This window comes from Vipera berus, assembly GCF_964194415.1.
Source record: "Vipera berus genome assembly, chromosome: 1".
NCBI classification, from domain to species: Eukaryota; Metazoa; Chordata; class Lepidosauria; order Squamata; family Viperidae; genus Vipera; species Vipera berus.
In genome coordinates, this window is record NC_138202.1 from 306,877,474 (window position 1) to 306,897,517 (window position 20,044).

Consider the following 20,044-nt stretch of genomic DNA (forward strand, 5'->3'; position numbering starts at 1 on the left):
GTCTTGGTTTCCATTGTATATTAGTTCACATAAAACTGATGATACTTTTACTACGTAATTATTTGTTTGTTTTTTAGGAAACATTTTCCATGTTATACTCAGCAGATACTTACAGAGCATTGTAATGAAGTATGGTTCTGTAAATTCGCCAATGATGGCACTAAACTAGCAACAGGATCCAAGGACACAACTGTTATTATATGGCAGGTTGACCCTGTAAGTATCATTCTATAGGGCAAACTGTTTCCATGAAATTAAATGCTTTTTTTCCTCAGTTTGATTTCCAGTTACTATGTCATTTTTAAATATCTTGGCATGGTCTGTTTGCGTGCATTTTTGCCTTAAGCCTTTTATCTCTTGTTTAATTTATCTGCTTTTTTATGGAAAGTATAGTCCAACAAAAGATATGCAAATTAGCTGCAATTTGAATAACTACAATATTCTGTCTCAATTTCTTGTATAAGAATAAGAACATGAGCATTCTTTGTGATTTGGTGACCAATTTCAGAAGCCAAAAAAACGTTTAGCTGCGAAGTCGTGTCCGACCCATCGCGACCCTATGGACAACGTTCCTCCAGGCCTTTCCGTTCTCTACCATCTTCTGGAGTCCATTTAAGATCACGCCCACTGCTTCAGTGACTCCATCCAGCCACCTCATTCTCTGTTGTCCCCTTCTTCTATTGCCCTCAATCTTTCCCAGCATTAGGCTCTTCTCCAGTGAGTCCTTCCTTCTCATTAGGTGGCCAAAGTATTTGAGTTTTAGCTTCAGGATCTGCCCTTCTAAAGAGCAGTCAGGGTTGATCTCCTCTAGGACTGACCGGTTTGATCGCCTTGCAGTCCAAGGCACTCGCAGGAGTCTTCTGCAGCACCACAGTTCAAAGGCCTCAATTCTTTGGCGCTCAGCCTTTTTTATGGTCCAACTTTCACTGCCATACGTTGCAACTGGGAAGACCATAGCCTTGACTATACGCACTTTTGTTGACAGGGTGATATCTCTGCTTTTTAGTATGCTATCTAGATTTGCCATGGCTTTCCTCCCAAGGAACAAGCGTCTCTTAATTTCTTGGCTACAGTCCCCATCTGCGGTGATCTTGGAGCCCAGGAAAATAAAATCTGTCACTACCTCCATTTCTTCCCCATCTATTTGCCAGGAATTGAGAGGGGTGGATGCCATGATCTTAGTTTTCTTAATGTTAAGTTTCAACCCAGGTTTTGCACTCTCCTTCTTCACCCGCAACAAGAGGCTCTTTAGTTCTTCACTTTCTGCCATTAGAGTGGTATCATCTGCATGTCTTAGATTGTTGATATTTCTTCCGGCAATCTTAATTCCAACTTTTGATTCATCTAGCCCTGCCTTTCTCATGATGTGCTCTGCATATAAGTTAAATAGGTAGGGCGACAGTATACAGCCTTGCCGGACTCCTTTCCCAATTTTGAACCAATCAGTGGTTCTGTGTCCAGTTCTCACTGTTGCTTCTTGGCCCACATATAGGTTTCTCAAGAGACAAATGAGATGGTCTGGTACGCCCATCTCTTTAAGAACTTGTCACAGTTTGTTATGATCCACACAATCAACGGCTTTAGCATAGTCAATGAAGCAGAAGTAGATATTTTTCTGGAACTCTCTAGCTTTCTCCATGATCCAGTGTATGTTGGCAATTTGATCTCTAGTTCCTCTGCCTCTTCAAAATCCTGCCTGTACTTCTGGTAGTTCTCGATCCACATACTGCTGGAGTCTAGCTTGTAGGATTTTAAGCATAACTTTACTAGCATGAAAAATGAGTGCAATGGTGTGATAGTTTGAACATTCTTTGGCACTGCCTTTCTTTGGAATTGGAATGTTAACTGATCTTTTCCAATCCTGTGGCCACTGTTGAGTTTTCCAAATTTGCTGGCAAATTGAGTGTAGCACTTTTACTGCATCGTCTTTTAAGATTTTGAATAGCTCAGCTGGAATACTGTCACCTCCACTAGCTTTGTTGTTGCTCAGTTTTTCTAAGGCCCACTTCACTTCACATTCTAGGATGTCTGGCTCGAGGTCAGTGACCACCTCATTGTGATTATCAGGGATGTTAAGCTCATTCTTGTATAGCTCTTCTGTGTAATTTTGCCACCTCTTCTTAATCTCTTCTGCCTCTGTTAGGTCCCTGCCATTTTGGTCTTTTATCATGCCCATTTTTGCATTAAATGTTCCCTTCATCTCTCCAATTTTCTTGAAAAGATCTCTGGTCCTCCCTATTCTATTGTTTTCTTCTATTTCTTTGTACTGTTCATTTAAGAAGGCATTCTTATCTCTTCTAGCTATTCTCTGGAATTCTGCATTCAGTTGGGCGTATCTTCTTTTTCTCCCTTGCCTTTCGCTTCCCTCCTTTCCTCAGCTATTTGCAAAGCTTCCTCAGACAGCCATTTTGCTTTCTTGCATTTCTTTTTCTTTGGGATGGTTTTGGTTGCTACTTCTTCTACAATGTTGATACTCTGTTGATACAATGTTGATTCTACTCTGTCCATAGTTCTTCAGGCACTCTGTCTATCAGATCTAATTCCTTAAATCTATTTGTAACCTCTACTGTATATTCAACAGGGATATGATTTAATTCATACCTGAGTGGCCTAGTGCTTTTCCTTACTTTCTTCAGTTTAAGCCTAAACTTTGCAATGAGAAGCTCATGGTCTGAGCCACAGTCAGCTCCTGGTCTTGTTTTTACTGTGCTTTGCTGTAGCCTTCCACTTATTTAATAGTTGCAATAATAATATTCCCACTAAATTATTGAAATAAAGACTTGGGGTAGTCAGAAATATCCAAATATAATAAGTTCAGTTCTATTGCAAATATTGCAATTCACAAAAAATACACCTGAAATTGTGGTTGAGTAAATTGCTTAGAATATACAGTAAATTAACGTGCACTTCTGTAGCAGTTTAAAATGTCCTGAAAAAAGTATTTTTAGGTTTACATTGGATTGATGAGTCGTTGAAAATAAGGTAATCTCCTATTTGTCTTATTTTCCTCTACTTCTTTTTTCAGTATTCCAAAACTGTGTTACTCCTTTTAATTTTATGTGTGCATGTTCATTTAGTGGTTAAAGTAAATATGTTCCATTAATAATATATGAAAAAATTTAACATTTTAAAATTAAAAAGCTTGAAGTTTAAATATACAGTGGTGCTTAAAAGTTTGTGAATGCTTTTGAATTTTCAACATTTCTGCATTAATATGAACCTAAATGTTAACCGTTTTCCACACAAGTCCTGAAACTAGGTAAAGAGAACCAATTAATCAAATGAGTGAAACATACTTGTTACTTATTAATGAAAATGATACAAAGCTACCTATTTGTGTATATACAAATGGGACCCAGATTAAGCAAAAAATGATTTTTCTCGTGTATATTTTATTAAAAAATGTTTCTAAAGCTACTACTTCTGTTGTAATTATGCAGATTAGGCAAATAAATAGAATTTTCCCTTTTTGTTATGCCAGAGGGTGGTTGTTTTTGTTTGGTGCTCTATACCTTATTTTCTTTAATGTTCCTTTTCCATCACAGTACTATTTTAATCTAATTGAGAATATTTTGCTTTGCATGAATTAGTGTTAAGAAAAGCCTTTGACATTTTTAAGAGAGTTACTGGTTACCTCATTTTTGGTTTTTCCCAGTGTACCCTTTCCAGACTTCTGGACTTCTAGATAGGAAAAAAATGAGTGTGTGTCAACTCTTTTTTTTTAGATAAGTGAACATTAAAAACAAAATTTCTGAATTCTACTTTCTAATACGTTGCTTTGCTAAATGTTTTGTGGGATTATGAGAATAAATTACTGTTTTAGATAAGCTACTTAACCAATTAAATTACTGGAATGTTTATATTTTCTGTTTTTAAAGGATACACATCAATTAAAATTGCTCAAGACATTGGAAGGCCACGCATATGGTGTCTCTTATATCGCTTGGAGTCCTGATGACAACTACCTGGTTGCCTGTGGTCCAGATGACTGCTCTGAGCTTTGGCTCTGGAATGTACAAGTAAGAATGATAAATGTGTAGTGTTAGCATGTCATATTAAATAGCATAGATATATGGACCATACTCAGGTTATTTGATACTTTTAGAGGGAATCCTTGGCTATTATAGATGTTAGCCCCATATGGAAAATTTCAAATGTTGACATTTTGACAAAACTTAGAATGAGAGTTCCATGTTGCAATGGAGCAACATTCTCAATGTTTTTAGTGTTTTGTCTATAGCAAGACATGGGGTAAGCCCTTTATTTTCTTGTTTTTCACATTAAGGCCATGAGAGTATAAGTAGTAGCTACTGTCTTCCATCCAACATGCAGAAGCATTGGCCCAACATGCTCTATTATTTGGGAGGCACTTGTCAGAAAACATTACTTTAAAATGTATTTTATTCATAGATGTGTGAGTTAATTGTATTTAAACAGATTGAATACATTCTTAGCTATGGTCAGAAAGAATAAGAAATTGAGGGAATAAATATATATTAAATTAGGAGGGATACATATTTTAAGTTATATGTTATTTTTTGTATTTCAGTGCTCTTGTCTCTTTTTCTTGTTTAACTTTTTCTTTTTTTCTTTTTTGTCTCTCTCTTTTCTTGTCTCTTTTTACTTTTTTACTTATTGATTAAGAAATATAAAAGCATGAGAGGGTTTATATGGAAAAAACAGAATGAAATCCACCAATGTAAATATAGTTAAGTGTTGAAAAGATTGTCACTTGTAAGAATATCTAGAATTTGGAGAGAGAAAGCTGAAATAAACACAGCAACAGGATTTATGATAAGGCAACTAAAATGACAAACAGGATTATAGAAACTATATATTTAACTGTTGTTAATTAAAATAATGAAAATTGTCTTAATCTAATGTTTTGCAAAGAAAGATACTTTTGGGGAAAGGGGAAATTAAATGAAACTAACATATGGAATATAGATCATAGAAATTAATTGTTAAGGACTGTCTTATAAATGTTACCCAGACAACATTCTGTTTTACAAATTACTGAATGATTTATGTTATGTTAAAAAATTCTAAAAATATTTTTTTAAAAAGACAGGCTGATAATAAATGAAGATAAATTCAGACTGGGTGAGATACTAATGGTGGGAAGATTTGAAAGTGATATCACCTTTCCTCTAGACAAGAATTGTATTTTCCTAGAACAGGGGTCAGCAACTTGAAACAGTGAAAGAGCCACTCGGAACCGGTTCCCTCACAAAAGGAAAAACTGGGAGCCGCAAAAACTGTGTGCGCATGCATGTACATGCGCGCATGTGCAGAACAGGGTTTGTCTGAAGAGTGGAGCCAAGGCGAGATATGCACCTACCCTGCATATTTGAATTGATTGGTTGAACTTTTTTAGTCCCACTTTTTGTTTTTGGACTGCACATTGCAGAGGACTGGGAGCCGCAGGGGACAGCTGAAAGAGCCGCAGGTTGCAGACCTGTGCCCTAGAACATCAATTACTGGCATAATGTTAGAGTTGCATGTATCAGCAATAGCCAAAACAGCTTTGTAGCATTTTTAAACTGGTCCTTTTGATTAAACATGAACTTAAAGTAAGAATGATCTGAGTTATGTACTGTAATAACTTTTAGTTGGTTGTTACAAATTACTAAGATAACTTTAAAACACATTCTTTATAATACTATTTTTGTTTAGAACTTTAAAATTATTAAATTGGGAACTGCTCCTATAATTTTGGGAATGAGCTGAAATAAGCTTACCATATTGGTGGTAGATTATAATAGCACTATATTTGTTAATTAGCATAATTCTGAGTTCTGATTTGATAATTAAAGGCTTACATAGCCTACTTACTTTAATGTATATTTTTGCTTTATTGTCTCGCCACACGAATAGATCTTTGTGTTCTAAGTTTATTCTGTCCATTGGAAACGGTTCTGTTTCAGCAATGTCCTTGCTTGGGAATTCTCCAAAATTAATCCAACTTCACTTTCTAAAAATCTCTAGAAGCTGGCTTGTTTTTAAAGTGATCCATGTTATTATTTTGCTGACGTGTGTGTGTGTGTGTGTGTGTGTGTGTATAGGCTTCCTTGTCCTCTCCCAGGTGTACTGAAATTAAAATTGCCTGAAGACATTAAGGAAGTTTAATTTATGCTAAGTACTCAATAGCTACTTTATTATATATCTGAAAGCACTTTTGGATTTTTTCTCCAATTTTGTAAACAATAATTAGACAAATGGTATTTAAGTGTGTCAACTATACTGATGCCCATGTATACTGCAATTTCAAATAAACTTAGCTATATAACTTCATCTGCAGACTGGGGAGCTAAGGACAAAGATGAGTCAGTCCCATGAGGATAGCTTAACCAGTGTGGCCTGGAATCCAGATGGAAAACGTTTCGTGACAGGAGGGCAGCGTGGGCAATTTTACCAGTGTGTAAGTTGGAGTGGGCAACCTTGAAGCCAGTGGCTACATTGTTATTCTTACTTAGTTGTTTGCAAAGAACTACATGGGGGATGTGCATGTTGAAGCCATTGGAGTGGGTGGAGACAGAATTTTCACTCTGTTTTGGGGGGGCTTTCCATGGGTGCTGTGGATTGGGAGTTCACTGGAAAACAGATTTGTTAAACCTAGAAAAGGATCAACACCTATTTTTTATAAACAAAAAGGATAGAAACATTTGGGGAATTCAGGCAATCCACCTACACAGATTGCCCATTCCTGCTATAAAGAAACAGTTTTTTTACTATGCCAAAATGCATCCGTACCTGATATAAACACCCTCACTGCTGATATGTTTTTCATGTGCCTAAAAATATTTTTTCCAATGAAAAGCTGCTTAGAAGTGGCTTGTTACAAATGTTTGGTAAAAACCATGTTAGTATTAATGGATCTTATTACCTGAAATATATGTAAAGCAGAACAAAGTCTGCTTTTTAAATTTTGAGTGAAACTCATGGAGTCTATATTTACAATAGAACCCCACCTGTTTCATGATGGAGGTAAAATATTATTTGTCATGTTTTTGGTAGCTTTTTATAAGTGTTTTACTTTATCTATTTCCTGCCTAGGATTTAGATGGCAATCTCCTAGACTCCTGGGAAGGAGTAAGAGTGCAGTGCCTGTGGTGCTTGAGTGATGGGAAGACTGTGCTGGCATCGGACACACACCAGCGAATTCGGGGTTATAACTTTGAGGACCTTACAGATAGAAATATGTAACTATACTGTTTTTCTGTTGCACTAGATAAATTAATCCTGTGGTTGGCTAAACATTTAAACATGAGCTAATGAAAATAATATTCCATATGATCATGTGTAAATTCTAAATTGGGCTTTTGAAAATAAAATCCTATATAAATAATATAAATGTCAGGAATAAATAAATAAAAAACCTTGAAATGTGAACTACTAGTGCAGTCATAATTGGGCTCATTGTAAGACTCCAATACTATATTTACATTTTTGTACAAATGATAATTTTGACTCATGATTCTAATACAATTGTTTATATTTTTAGAGTACAAGAAGACCATCCAATTATGTCTTTTACTATTTCAAAAAATGGCCGGCTAGCTTTGTTAAATGTAGCAACTCAGGTAAGGGGATATTGTTGTTTTTGTTTTAAATATGCGTATTCTTCTGAGAAATATTTACAGTTTAACAACTCAAAGCAGTGAACATACCTAATCCTCCCTCCTCATCCTATTTTCCCCATAACAACCCTGTGAGGTGGGTTGGGCTGAGAGTGGGTTGGGTTAAGGTAAGACTAGAATTTAATCTCCTGGTTTCTAGCCTAATGCCTTAACCAATAGACCACTGTTGTATTGCATTGCTATACTTTTGTTATATTTTTATCTATTGGGATTGGAATGTATGCTACTTCGAAATGAAATGGCATATAGGTAGTCCTCGACTTATGAGCACAATTGAGCCCAAAACTTCTGTTGCCACGTGAGACATTTGTTTTGCCCCATTTTATGACCTTTCAGTCAATCACTGCAGTTATGTTAGTACAGATAGTCCTTGAGTTACAAATATAATGGCACCTGCCCATTACAGTTGTAACATTAATTGAATCACATTAAATGAACTAGCCCCATCCCTCTTCTCCCCAATGCATTTGTTAAATATGGGAGGCCTAGAGCAGAGACACACACCACCAGAGGCCTCCCCCCACCTACTGAGATATCCCATGCTCCTCTTCCCACCCCTTGGGGTCCCCACCGCTGCTTGGGCCTTCTCCTCTCCATCACCCCATCACTGATCGCTCACTTAAGCTTGGAAAATCTCCAGAGTTCTAGATTAGCAGAACCTTTCTGGCTTTGTGAACCGGCGGTGTGGGATGGTTCCATGCCCTCCGCTTGCACAAGTGGAGCTTTGCGCACTCGCCGGCTGCTTACACGGCCCGGTTCCAACCGGGGTGGGGGTGGGGACTTCTGCTCTAGATATGGTACAAACCTGTTTTCATTAGATCTCATATTCTTACACATGCTTCCATCCTCTTTGGAAAAGCGTTTTTAAGCAAGTCATCACAGTTGTCAAGTGAACCACATGGTTGTTAAGCAAATCTGACTTTTGTCCATTGACTTTGCTTGTTGGAAACTGGCTGGGAAGGCTGCAAATGGTGACCACATGACTCAGGGATGCTGTAACCATCTAAATTATATGCCATTTGCCAAGCACCCAAAGTTAATGTGATGGGAGGGATGCTGTGATGCTTGAAAGTATGACGAGTGGTCATAATTGTCACTTTTTTCAGTGCAATTGTATACCTTCCAGTCCAAGAGGACTCTGAACAATTTACATTCTGTTTCTACAGATAGTGTTAAAATGTAAAACTGGTATCATAAAATGATGAGGACAATCCTAGGTGGATGTTCTAGCTTACATTAGGTCTCCTCTTAGGGGTCTCTTAAAAAAAGTCAGACTTTAGCAGTTTGCCTAAAACAACAAGTTAACTATATCAAAAAGTATTTTTATCTCTCCAGTTCAAGTAGTTAAATCTGGTGGGTTGTTTTTTTAAAAAAGAATTGTATAAGGAAATGAACCTTGCTTAAACCAAAATGTTTGCTGTAAACATTTGAATAGATAACAGTGGTTGGCAAATACAGGAGGGCTATGGGAAGTTCGAACATTATCAAGTAGAAGGCAATTCATGCAACATCTTTTGCCCTCTCTACAATTTAGGAAAAGACCCAGAGTAGTAGAACATGTATTTTTCTTAAGAAAGATCCCTTGTTCACTCTCTGACATTGCTTGGAGCAACAAGGAAATCTTACTGAAAGCTGAAAAGTCTATTATCAATTGGTGTGATGTTTTGAAACAGTTAAGATGGCTTCCTGTGTTCTACTTCATCTTCCCACATGCAAAAGCATCTACTGGAAGCTTTAAGATGTGACACATGGTATAGTGGGTGGGGAGAATTGGAGAAAATTTTATGGCACCTGGTATATGTGGGAAACAGCATCTGCTCACATTTTACTGGTGATTTTTTTCATACTGCAGCCCCTATATCACTTATTTCTCTTTCCTGAAGATTTCCAGATGGGAGCTTCCAGGAAATGTAATTGGTTCTTTTTTGGGGAGAAATAAGAAAAGTCCTGCTGGATAAAAGACATGTGCTTATGTGATTTTTGCTTGCGGACAAAAATAGTCCTTTTTTATTTTTATATTGATGTAATGATGAATCTTATTCAGATTAAATTATTTTATTAAATAGCGAAGCCAAATAACAGAGAGGAATTTACTTGCAGTAAATTATTTCTATCATGCTTTTTGTCCTCAGGGAGTTCATTTATGGGATTTGCAAGACAGAGTTTTAGTGAGAAAGTACCAAGGTGTTACACAAGGGTTTTACACAATTCATTCATGTTTTGGAGGCCATAATGAAGACTTCATCGCTAGTGGCAGTGAAGGTAATATTTTTTTAAAAAACGAATTTTCCCTCTCCCTGTCTTTGTCTCTCTCTTCTTTCTTCTCTCTCTCTCTCTCATTCAAGCACGTACTTGCTGCATTAGTGAATATTATAGTCTTCTCACTCTCTGAGTTTTAATAAACCAAGTGGGTGTGCCTTACATTTCCATAAATTATGATTATTAAATACTCATTAAAAAAGGATTCTACTTCAGAGAACAGTGGGATCCACAAGTAGAATGTGTTATAACCTTTTTGATAGTAACGTCTATAATTTTGATATGATTTGTACAGTATGGTGTACCGTTGCTCTAATAGTTCTCTGAGATATTAACTTTTATTTGCTATAGATATGTTTTCTAAAGGTAGGTGTGGGTATGTAAATTCATATGTCATTTCAATTATTATCAATTATGGTAAGAAAATTATGGTCTCCTATATTGCAGCAGAATTTACTGTATTCAGTATCTTCCACTTGAAACAAATATGGTTGTCTTTTAGCAGGTTCTTTTGTCAATTATGTGAGAAGCCAGTTTATCAGATGTCCCAAAGGTGCTTTTTCAAGAGGCAACTGGACTTTCTTGTTTTTCTTTGAAGACATTTCGCTTCTCATCCAAGAAGCTTCTTCAGCTCTGAAGAAGCTTCTTGGATGAGAAGCAAACTGTCTTCAAACAAAACAAGAAAGTCCAGTTGCCTCTTGAAAAAGCACCTTTGGGACCACCGTGACCTGGATGACTGAGAATCTCCATAGACATTTAGCGATGCAGTGTATCAGATGTTCTTGGCATTAAGGGTGCTGATTCACTCAGGTTCTTGCTCTGTGTTGCTAGTAGAACTGTAGCTAATACAGAGTAGGCAACAATACTCCTGTACCCCAAAAACTTCAGGAAGATGTGATTTTGGTCTGAACAGGAGTGCAGTCATAGGTTGAGTCAACAAAAATAGTATTTTAAAGCATTATTTGTCTTTCAACTGGTGAAATGCTCAATTGAGAACAGCACCTTTATTGGACCTGATATCAATAATTTGCCATTGTAAATATTTGTCAGTCCTTATATGCATGCATTTTTAACTCCCTTCCCCTTCCAAACAATCTCTGGCCCAGAAATATCTGTAGCTCTATTGACTTTTGGTGTATTGAATAATCCATACACCACACAAGTCACTTAGCTACAGCCTACTGTTTGTTTGACATGAATATGCCGATTAACTTATCCAGGTCAACTTAGAACAGCTTTTTATTTTTTTCATTTTCAGTGTCTAAAAACTACCCAGCTGTAGTTGAAGCTGATGGCACCTTATTTAGATTCGGACTGCCTGAGGCTGTTGCCTCTTTGCACTGAATTGTTGCAAATATAGCTGCTGTGAAAGTCTCTATGTACAAAAAAAGTAACAGATTTAAATGTCATAACCTCTTAAATGTAAAGGTATGTTTTCAGCTAGGTAGGCATTTCACCTACCAGCCCCAAACATCAAATGGTCTGCCCTGGGAGTAAAGTTCACATCTAATTCTGTAAATAAGCATTAAGGTACCATAAAAAACTCGCATGAGAGTAAGTGCTAAGTGTTGTTACCTTAAGATAAATAACGATCCTTGAAGTTATGCAGATAATGTATAATCAGATTAAAATTTTTAATCGGATTAAAATTGGGACAATAAACAGAAATATAAACAAGGGTGTTTGGTGTAATTTAGATGTCATGGCACTTATTTTTAAAAATCTTATATGAATAGAAGGATTTGTAATAGTTGGGAATAGACTAAAATACTTTGGATCCTTTATCATTGTCTGGATTTATTAAAGCAAATGATATGAACACTTTTGTACATCTTAAAAGTTTTTCTTATGGTGCTTCTATTTAATCAGATATTTAAATAAAGCCACAAACTTATTCTAGTACTTAGCAAAAAATACAGTTACTGGCAATTACTTTGATATGTTTTACAGTGCAGACAGTTGCACATGTAAGATTTCACCAATCCTTGCTATGATCATTTGACTTGTGTATTAGGATTAGCAGTGGCATAGAAGTTTCCATCTATATGTTCAGCTTTTTAAACATATGTGAGTGTAATAGAATGCACCAACAAGTTACAGCTGTAAATTGCAATTTGGCTGTGTTGTGAACTTCATTCAAATGGTGAAATGGATTGCTTATTGACTAAAATCTTATTCTGCATGTGGATTGGCATTGCCTGGTTTCTCCACTATCTTTTTGATGCAGTAGTAAGTTCCTGAATAGGATATATCACAGATAATTTAGTGCAGGATGGCTCACTAAAGTCATAGGTAAAGTATAATGTTTAAAAACATTTTATTTTTCCAATCATAAATGGAGTCATTTATGCAAAAGGCAGAGGGTTTTCTGGGGAAATCCCCATACCTATCATTAAAATAGTCAAATTAAAAAATTCAAGAATTAGAATCCAAAGCTTTTCAATTTTGTATTTCAATTTCAATCTTGTATGTAAATGTATTATGAGTCAAAATTAGCATTTAAACAGACTCCTAATTAATTAATATAAATCCTGCCTTTATACTTAATTCTCTACAAATATCTTCATTTGGAAAGAAAATCAGTACAGCTATTAGTTTAAATATGGAATTTTAAATGCCTTGAAACTGTTGGATGTCGCATTCACCAGTTTTTGGTTTTGGGATATGCATGGAAATTTTTAAATGGAAACATGGATCATCAAGTTGATTTTAGGATGGATCTCATGTTTTTTTAAACCTATCTGTCTTAGATCATAAAGTATATATTTGGCACAAACGTAGTGAGCTGCCAATTGCGGAACTGACGGGGCACACACGTACAGTCAACTGCGTGAGCTGGAACCCACAAATTCCATCCATGATGGCCAGCGCCTCTGATGATGGCACTGTTAGAATATGGGGACCATCACCTTTTGTAGACAGCCAGGATATTGAAGGTAAAAAAATAAACTAATTTTATGAGAAAGATTTTAAGATTCTATTATCTTATGTTAATTTTTTCTTATTGCATTTAAATACAGTGATTTGCAGAGTTTATGGTGTATGCATAGTTTAATCAAAGATTGTACCTGAGCAACTTAGATCTCATCCACACCTAAAAAAAATAAAATAACATTACTAAGCAGAGGGCTAATATTAAGTGATTCTAATGGATATGGAAGTAAGGCACAGTCTCAATTACATTTTTCTCAGCCTTCTCATGCCTTTGAGGAGACGTTTCTAGACTGAATGGTTGAGTCCTACATTCAATATTCAGGGCTTTAATACTTAACCTTTTTTCCCTTGCCTGTTCTTGGAGGAATGGCTGTAACCACTGCAAGAGCCAGATGGATTTAGATGTACATGTATAGCAACATTTGACTTAAGTTATTCCATATCTCAATTCATATTACTACAGCAGTTATTATATTCAATACCTTTTTCAGTGATACAACTTATGTAGTGACAGGCAAGGCTACAATCTCATATATTTATGTATTTACTAAACATTGCAGACTGAATACATTTGTCAAAGCGGAAACAGTTTTTTAAAAATGCTAAAGCACATTTCTTTTGCAGAATTCATTACTTTTTATTTTTCTCTGTAAAATAGGTTAGCTTTCATATATCATTGATGGATGGCCTCAGACATCAAGGAAATGTTGGACATGGAATATGTTATGGGTTGCTGTGATAGACAAACCACACAAAGATTTTAGTTTACTCATTTGGTCCAAAGTTAGTTGTGGTTAATATTGAACCACAATTTTTGCTATTCTTAATTGATGAAGACCTTTTTAAATAAACTTCCCAGGATATGCTCTGTGAAAGTAGAAAGAAATCTTGCTACTTTTACTGTATGATCCTATTCAACACTGGGGGATAGCAATCACTGAATCTACCCGTCAAATCAGACTAGATGGAAATGTCACAGCTTAAATGCTATTTATTAAACTTCAGCACCGTCCATTTTACCCAAGTGACTCTGGGCAGTTTACAACAACATAAAAGATTTCCAAGTCAGATTACAGCTGTGGAGGTTTGAATTTCATCTCCCTGGTGCTAATTCAATATAAACTACTGAGGTTAGGCTAGATTTTGCAATTACTATATTATGAATGTAGCGAGGGTTTATGAAGATGGATTACAAATAGGAGTAAGTGAAATCCAGTAGCTTACGCAATCGTGTAAGACCACATTTTAAAGAATTGCAAGCTCCTTTTAAAAAGAAAAGAAGTATATTTCGCACAGCTGATAGACTGGTTGTGCTCTATTGCTGATGGATTGAAGTACTGGTTTATGTGTGGTGTAGAATAGTAGATGCTGGCTGTTTGGGTAGAACAGTGTTCAGTTCTCAAACTGGGTGAACATTTTGTTAAGGGTTAGGGTTGCAGCTGTTTGAGTTGGAATTTAAATGGGCTCTCAGTTCTTGGCCAGAGGCCAATCTCTTAGGTTTCAGCTACAAAGATGTGCTGGATTGCTCCACTGGCACTGCTACTGCCTCCTTCCTTATCCTTGATTGAGCTGAGTTAAAAGGTAGCCTTGACAGTATCACCCAGAAAAGTTTGGCAGAGAGGCTCAGCCCATCTTTGTCATGAGTAAATTAATCTTCCTCTCTTTTTTCTGTATTGCCATTTGTATTATCATAAATTTTATATTATTTCCAACATTATCATAATCAACTTCATTTCCAAACAGACAATGAAGTATATACATTTTTGTATCTATGTAAAAACGTCTGCCCAACCCATGTCACCCATCTGTGTTTTGGTACTGCTTTCAGGTTCATTATTCATGATAGACAGCCATCATATCCTGAATTGTTGTCAAGTGAGCAACCTTCAAAACTGATTTAATAAACAAAACTTTCTCCTGATTCTGCTGCACTTCATATAGTAAACCTTCTCACTTTGTCATTTGAATAACTTGAGCTCCACCAGGCTGTAGGTGGGATTACAGTCCTGGCTGTGCCTTTTCTGATATTTCTAGTTCAAATATATTTGGGAAAGAAAATTATATAAAACGGCTTTAGCATAAAAACTTTCTGAAAATTAAATAGAATCAAACCAAATTGTTGTTAAAGGAAACTCAGTCCCCTCCCTGAAAACCAGTTCGGTCAGAGCTCTGTCCCAAGATCTCCTCCTCAGTAATGTGATCCAGAATGGCATGTATTCAGTCTGCCCCAAGGTTTCTGACACACACACACACACACACACACACACACACACACACACACACACACACACACGCATATGGTTAGAACTAATTGAGGATTGGAAAGAATTCCAGACATCAATTGCAGAGGCCATGTTTGGTACACAACCTTTGCTGGAATGTGGATTCTGTCTTATCACCTGCCTATAATTGCTATAAAGGAGAAAATTCTCAAGGATTGGTTTCAGCTGATTTGGCAATATACATTGATATGGAAATTAGATATTGCCCAGTTTTTTTTGTCTCTGCATATACTTTTTCTATCAATTGCCCTTTCATTTCATTTCATTTCTTGCACAGTATTGCACAAGAACCTTGTAAAAGCTCTTCCTGGGTAGCAGAATGAGTGCAATCCTTATTGTTGCTGTTCAGTTAGTTTACAGTAAATTATGTTAATTTACAGTGAATGATGTTTTGTGTGTTTAAAATATGCATATATCATGATTGAGATACACAGGATAATATGGACGTTCTTAATTTTTTTTGTTTTGTTTACATTTTATCTCTTCCCCTTAGAGGAATGCAGTAGCATGGATAGTTGATGGTGAATTTGGAGCAGACGACTTCTGTTTAACTTAAATTTAGTCGTATTTTAAATGGCTTGGGATTTGGTGCAAACAAACATGATTGATAGCTGGACAGACATGCTCATCATGAAAATGAACCATTTTTTAAGCCCGACTGGGGCCAAACATTTTACCACCTTGCTTCATAGTAAACAGTTGAGATGAAGCACGTCGTTAGAACGTTGTTGGACACCATGTTGAAGTAACCCCCCATCGGTTGTGAAGAACTGTGCTACATTCAGGCTAACCATTGAACTCCGTATATACATTTTCCCCTTCTGCCATTTTGTCAGGCAGACTACTGTTCTTGTTGCTCTTCTGTGTAATGAAGTTTAAATGCTTGTTTGGAAAACCTTTTATTTAACAGTTTAGAAAGCTTGATAGAAAGAGTGCTTTAGTCTGAAGAGTACATGTTGGATAGGAAAGTATTTCCTTCTCTTGTTTCTCTGAGTCTGCCTTATTTAGCTCGAGATCTTTGCAGCTTGGTTCATGGATTCTAGCCTTGCCTGTTGCGCAGTATATCCAAATCCAGATGTAAAACCAGTGAATGACATGAAAAGCACTCTCAGTATCACACTTGACAAAAGGTTTTGTACTTTTCACGTAGCTTGTAACCCTATAAATGGGTGAACAGCACAAATTTTTTTAAGAATAAATTATTTATAGCATTAAAATGACTTTGATTTGTATACGTTTGGAAAATAAACCAGCTTAAAAAGTGTCATCTACAAGTTAATGCAGTATAATTGGTGCTCCTCTGAGTGTCGTGTAAGACCATTTGGCTAGAAGGGAGTTTTACACAGATTATATAAAGTATTATTTAAAAAAAGCCTTTGTTTACCAACAAAATAATTTGAAAGGTTTCAGAATCACCAATAAAACTATTACAATGTAATTTCTGAAGTTAATAAAATGAAAATTCCAGATTGGCTAAAAGTTGTGCAATGATTCTTATTTGAAACATTAAAAACTAAAATGGGGAGGGGGTAATATTTTAGGATCATTTTCCAAAATTAGTGGATTGACCTTGTGAATTTAAATATGTACATTATACAAATCCTCCACATAATGTTCACCCTGTAATTGTTTTCTCAGGGGATGCTTGTTAATAGTTTGATGTTAGGAATGGGTTGTTGTCTTTAGTTTTTATATGCAACCCGCCCCCCCCTCCTCCAAATGGCCTGGTGTTTGCCCTGAGTAACTCTTCTAAATTAAAAGATGGAAAGAGACAACTCTGTGTAACAATGAAATAACAAATCATATGGGGGGAAAAATCAAGCCCAATCAAGCTAAAATAAATGGAAAGCTCTTTAATTTTGAGAGGAAAGTCCCATATTTGGAAGAGAATGTACATTGCTTGTGCTTAAGCATATCTTTCATACTCAGATTCTGTGATAAGCAATCACAGTCAGTGCACTTCAGTATATTTCATAACTCAGATTTAACACGTGCTTATCGTCATAGCATTTGATTTAATCAGTTATGTCTCTCAAAATTTCTTTAAATACTGTCAAATTAGGAAAGCTGGTATTCCAATTACTTAATGTAATAACTTAGTTTTTATAATTTAAATGACAAAAACTATCTTAGTTGACCAGGCTTACAGAAGTCTCTTAAAGTAACATTGTTTTCCTCTTATGTTCTCTAATAGATTGAACTTATTTTATTTCAGCTCATTTTATGGCATAGTGTTTCTTTCTGTTTGCTATAGTCAATTCATATATATATTCTGTTCATTTGACATTAAGTTCTTTTATTTGAAATTGCTTAAAAGTTATTTTTGAGCTTCTGTAATTCTTATTTATTACAGATACTTGCAGATACTCCCATTCAACATCTTGAAATGCTTTACATCTCTATAACCAACATGGTACTGGCACTAAAATTGCATATTAACTCAAAACTATTTTAGGAAATTAGAGCAAAAATTAGAGGAGTGGCTGAACCTGAAACGGCTTGCATAATTTAATTTCTTCAGGTTATTCAAAACAATCTGGTGCTTGCAAATAAAATTTCATGCATAGACTTTAATGAACATGTTTGAACCTATAATTTACCCGTCTTTGAAATATAACACTAAAGGGAAACTAGGTTAAAAGCACTGGAGGGAGCACATTACTGAGTTTTCTTCTAAGGAATTAAAAAAAAAATTGTAAAAGCATTTCAGAAGCTATGCAGTTCTTACGTAGCTGCTCCAGATGTAGAATTAACATTTGTTGCCAGGCTCAACTTCCTATGACTACATTGTGAGAAAAATTGTCCCACAGTGTTAACACTGCTAGGACTTTTTGTGAGTGGACAAAACACCAGTGTTTTCTGGCATGTAGATTGGAAAGCATCTGTGTCACTTTTCATATAAACTAAAAACTAAATTCACCATTATAAAAAGATATGGAAGAGGCGTATCTGCAATATTCTCATTTTCATACAGTAGATATTTGCCAATCTCAGCTGTAAATTCTAATTGTTCATACAACAGAGATGATCTATGAAATCATGTTAGCATTTTGACCATTAATTCCAAACTAGGCATGCCAACCATAAATTATCTTGCCACAATACTTCTCATCTTTATCAGGTAAGTCACTTTAAAAATAGCACAAAAGAGGAAAAGGAATTTAATTTTTATGTAACCCATAAATAGCCTTGTAAATGTGTAGCTAGCTTTTCTCAGTTTTGAAATGAGGTGAACACAAGAAAAAGTTAATATGGAGTCACAGGTAGAAAACTACCTAATTTTTCCCCAATAATTTCATTCTGACTTCCAAACTGGTATTGTTGAATGACATATAAATAATGCTAGGTGTTTAGTGCCATGTTAACTACAAAAATCTCCCACCCTTTTAAAATGGCTTAAAATTATTTCTCATACTAATTTTATGCTGGCAATATATTAGGGAAAGGAGAATTAGTAACCTTTTTAACAGCAGAAGAATGTCTTAATTTGTAATTTGGGCAGAAAGGGAAAATAAACCAATTTTCAATAAGATTTGGTTCCCTTTATCTGTACCCCAAAGCACACAAGTTGCCTCGGATTGATGCATTTCAGATAAATTACTAACCATGTATCGTTAATACTCCATATATGTAGATATATTTATATCTATATCTATATATCTTGCATTGGCTTGCATCCATTTTCAGCTGCCATACAAAAAACCACTCATATGACAGATAATTACAATTTTGGAAACATTCTGGAATAGGGAGGACTTGATGTATGCAGTGTTGTCTGCAATAGCTGCTCTTGTTGCTGGAACACAAACTAGAAACCTGTTTGCTACTTGCTGAGTTCATATAGTTGGATTCAGCAAAGCGTGTATGGGTATGAATGTGTGTAAAACAGAATCAGTCATGGAACCAACTAGGTACATGTCATGTTTTACTGAATAATTTTAAGTCATGTTGTGTGTATTTGTCTTGTCCTCTAACATTAAGATTTGGTTAATACAAATATATTTTTATAAATTTGAAGTACAGTGTGCCCCATTTTTTAAGTGTTTCATTGTTAAAAATAAGTGTACTAGATTTGATTCTTAACACTTACTGGCACAGATGGAAAAAAGCTATTGGCTCCAAAAATGTAAGAGGAAGAAACATTCTCAAAGTATGTGTGTATTTACAAACCAAGCTGTAGAGATCAAGAAAAGAACTTTTACTGTTCTCAAATTTCTAAATTGTCAAGATTTATATGGAGTTGTGGTGGAACTAGTTAACACTTAGAGCTTTTGGTATGTAATGACTATTTGCTATGGACTGATATTAAATGTTTCAAAGGATTGCGTTATTAAATTTTCTGGATTTTGTTACTTTCCTCTTGAATTATATTAAGTAGTTTAAATTTCTTTTCTGACATTAAAACAAGAATTTTGGGGCTCCGTATTTATTTTCACTGGTTTTACTAATTATTTATGGGGCACATTAATTTTTTATTTTATATGTAGTATATTAAACATATCTTAAATCGTTCAATTCAAGCTACATTAATTCCTGATTGTCTATTGGAGTTTTTTAAATTAAACTTTTCCATGTTGGTGCACAGCACTTAACAAATATTTGTATTCCCTCTTTCCAGTTCAATAAACAAAATAAATAACTGGATTTGATTAGTTCTTAGCTTCATAAGCTTTGACTTCTATTTCATACTAGAAAGGAACAGAAGTTCCTTTCCTTTCTAAGATGTATACACACATGATCATACAACTGCTCAAACCCATGAATATCCAGCAAGAATTCTTGTGGGAATTGATCCGGTACTGCTCAGACTGAAGATGAGTTACTCACTTGGAGCACAAAGCCATCCCCATAAATCTTCAGCTGCTATCTTTTGTACCTTAAACAGGCAAGCAAAATCAGGCTGTTTATTGAACCAGTGGCTATAGGCTG

At 35.5% G+C, this 20,044-nt stretch overlaps 1 protein-coding gene across 2 annotated transcripts in view; it reads left to right on the forward strand.

The window, feature by feature from the left end:
* Positions 1–19,550, forward strand: part of WDR26 (WD repeat domain 26) — a 42,330-nt gene extending 22,780 nt beyond the window's left edge. The window contains exons 7-14 of one of the 2 annotated variants that reach the window (XM_081313757.1): positions 78–216; positions 3,879–4,019; positions 6,302–6,421; positions 7,057–7,202; positions 7,505–7,583; positions 9,773–9,902; positions 12,650–12,835; positions 17,469–19,550. In XM_081313757.1, coding sequence (XP_081169883.1) covers positions 78–216; positions 3,879–4,019; positions 6,302–6,421; positions 7,057–7,202; positions 7,505–7,583; positions 9,773–9,902; positions 12,650–12,835; positions 17,469–17,500 — 973 coding nt within the window. In that variant the 3' untranslated portion in view covers positions 17,501–19,550. Of the gene's footprint in view, positions 1–77; positions 217–3,878; positions 4,020–6,301; positions 6,422–7,056; positions 7,203–7,504; positions 7,584–9,772; positions 9,903–12,649; positions 12,836–15,608; positions 17,436–17,468 lie in introns of those variants that run through there. The other variant, XM_081313758.1, reaches the window with a different exon arrangement.
* The last annotated feature ends 494 nt before the right edge of the window (positions 19,551–20,044 follow it).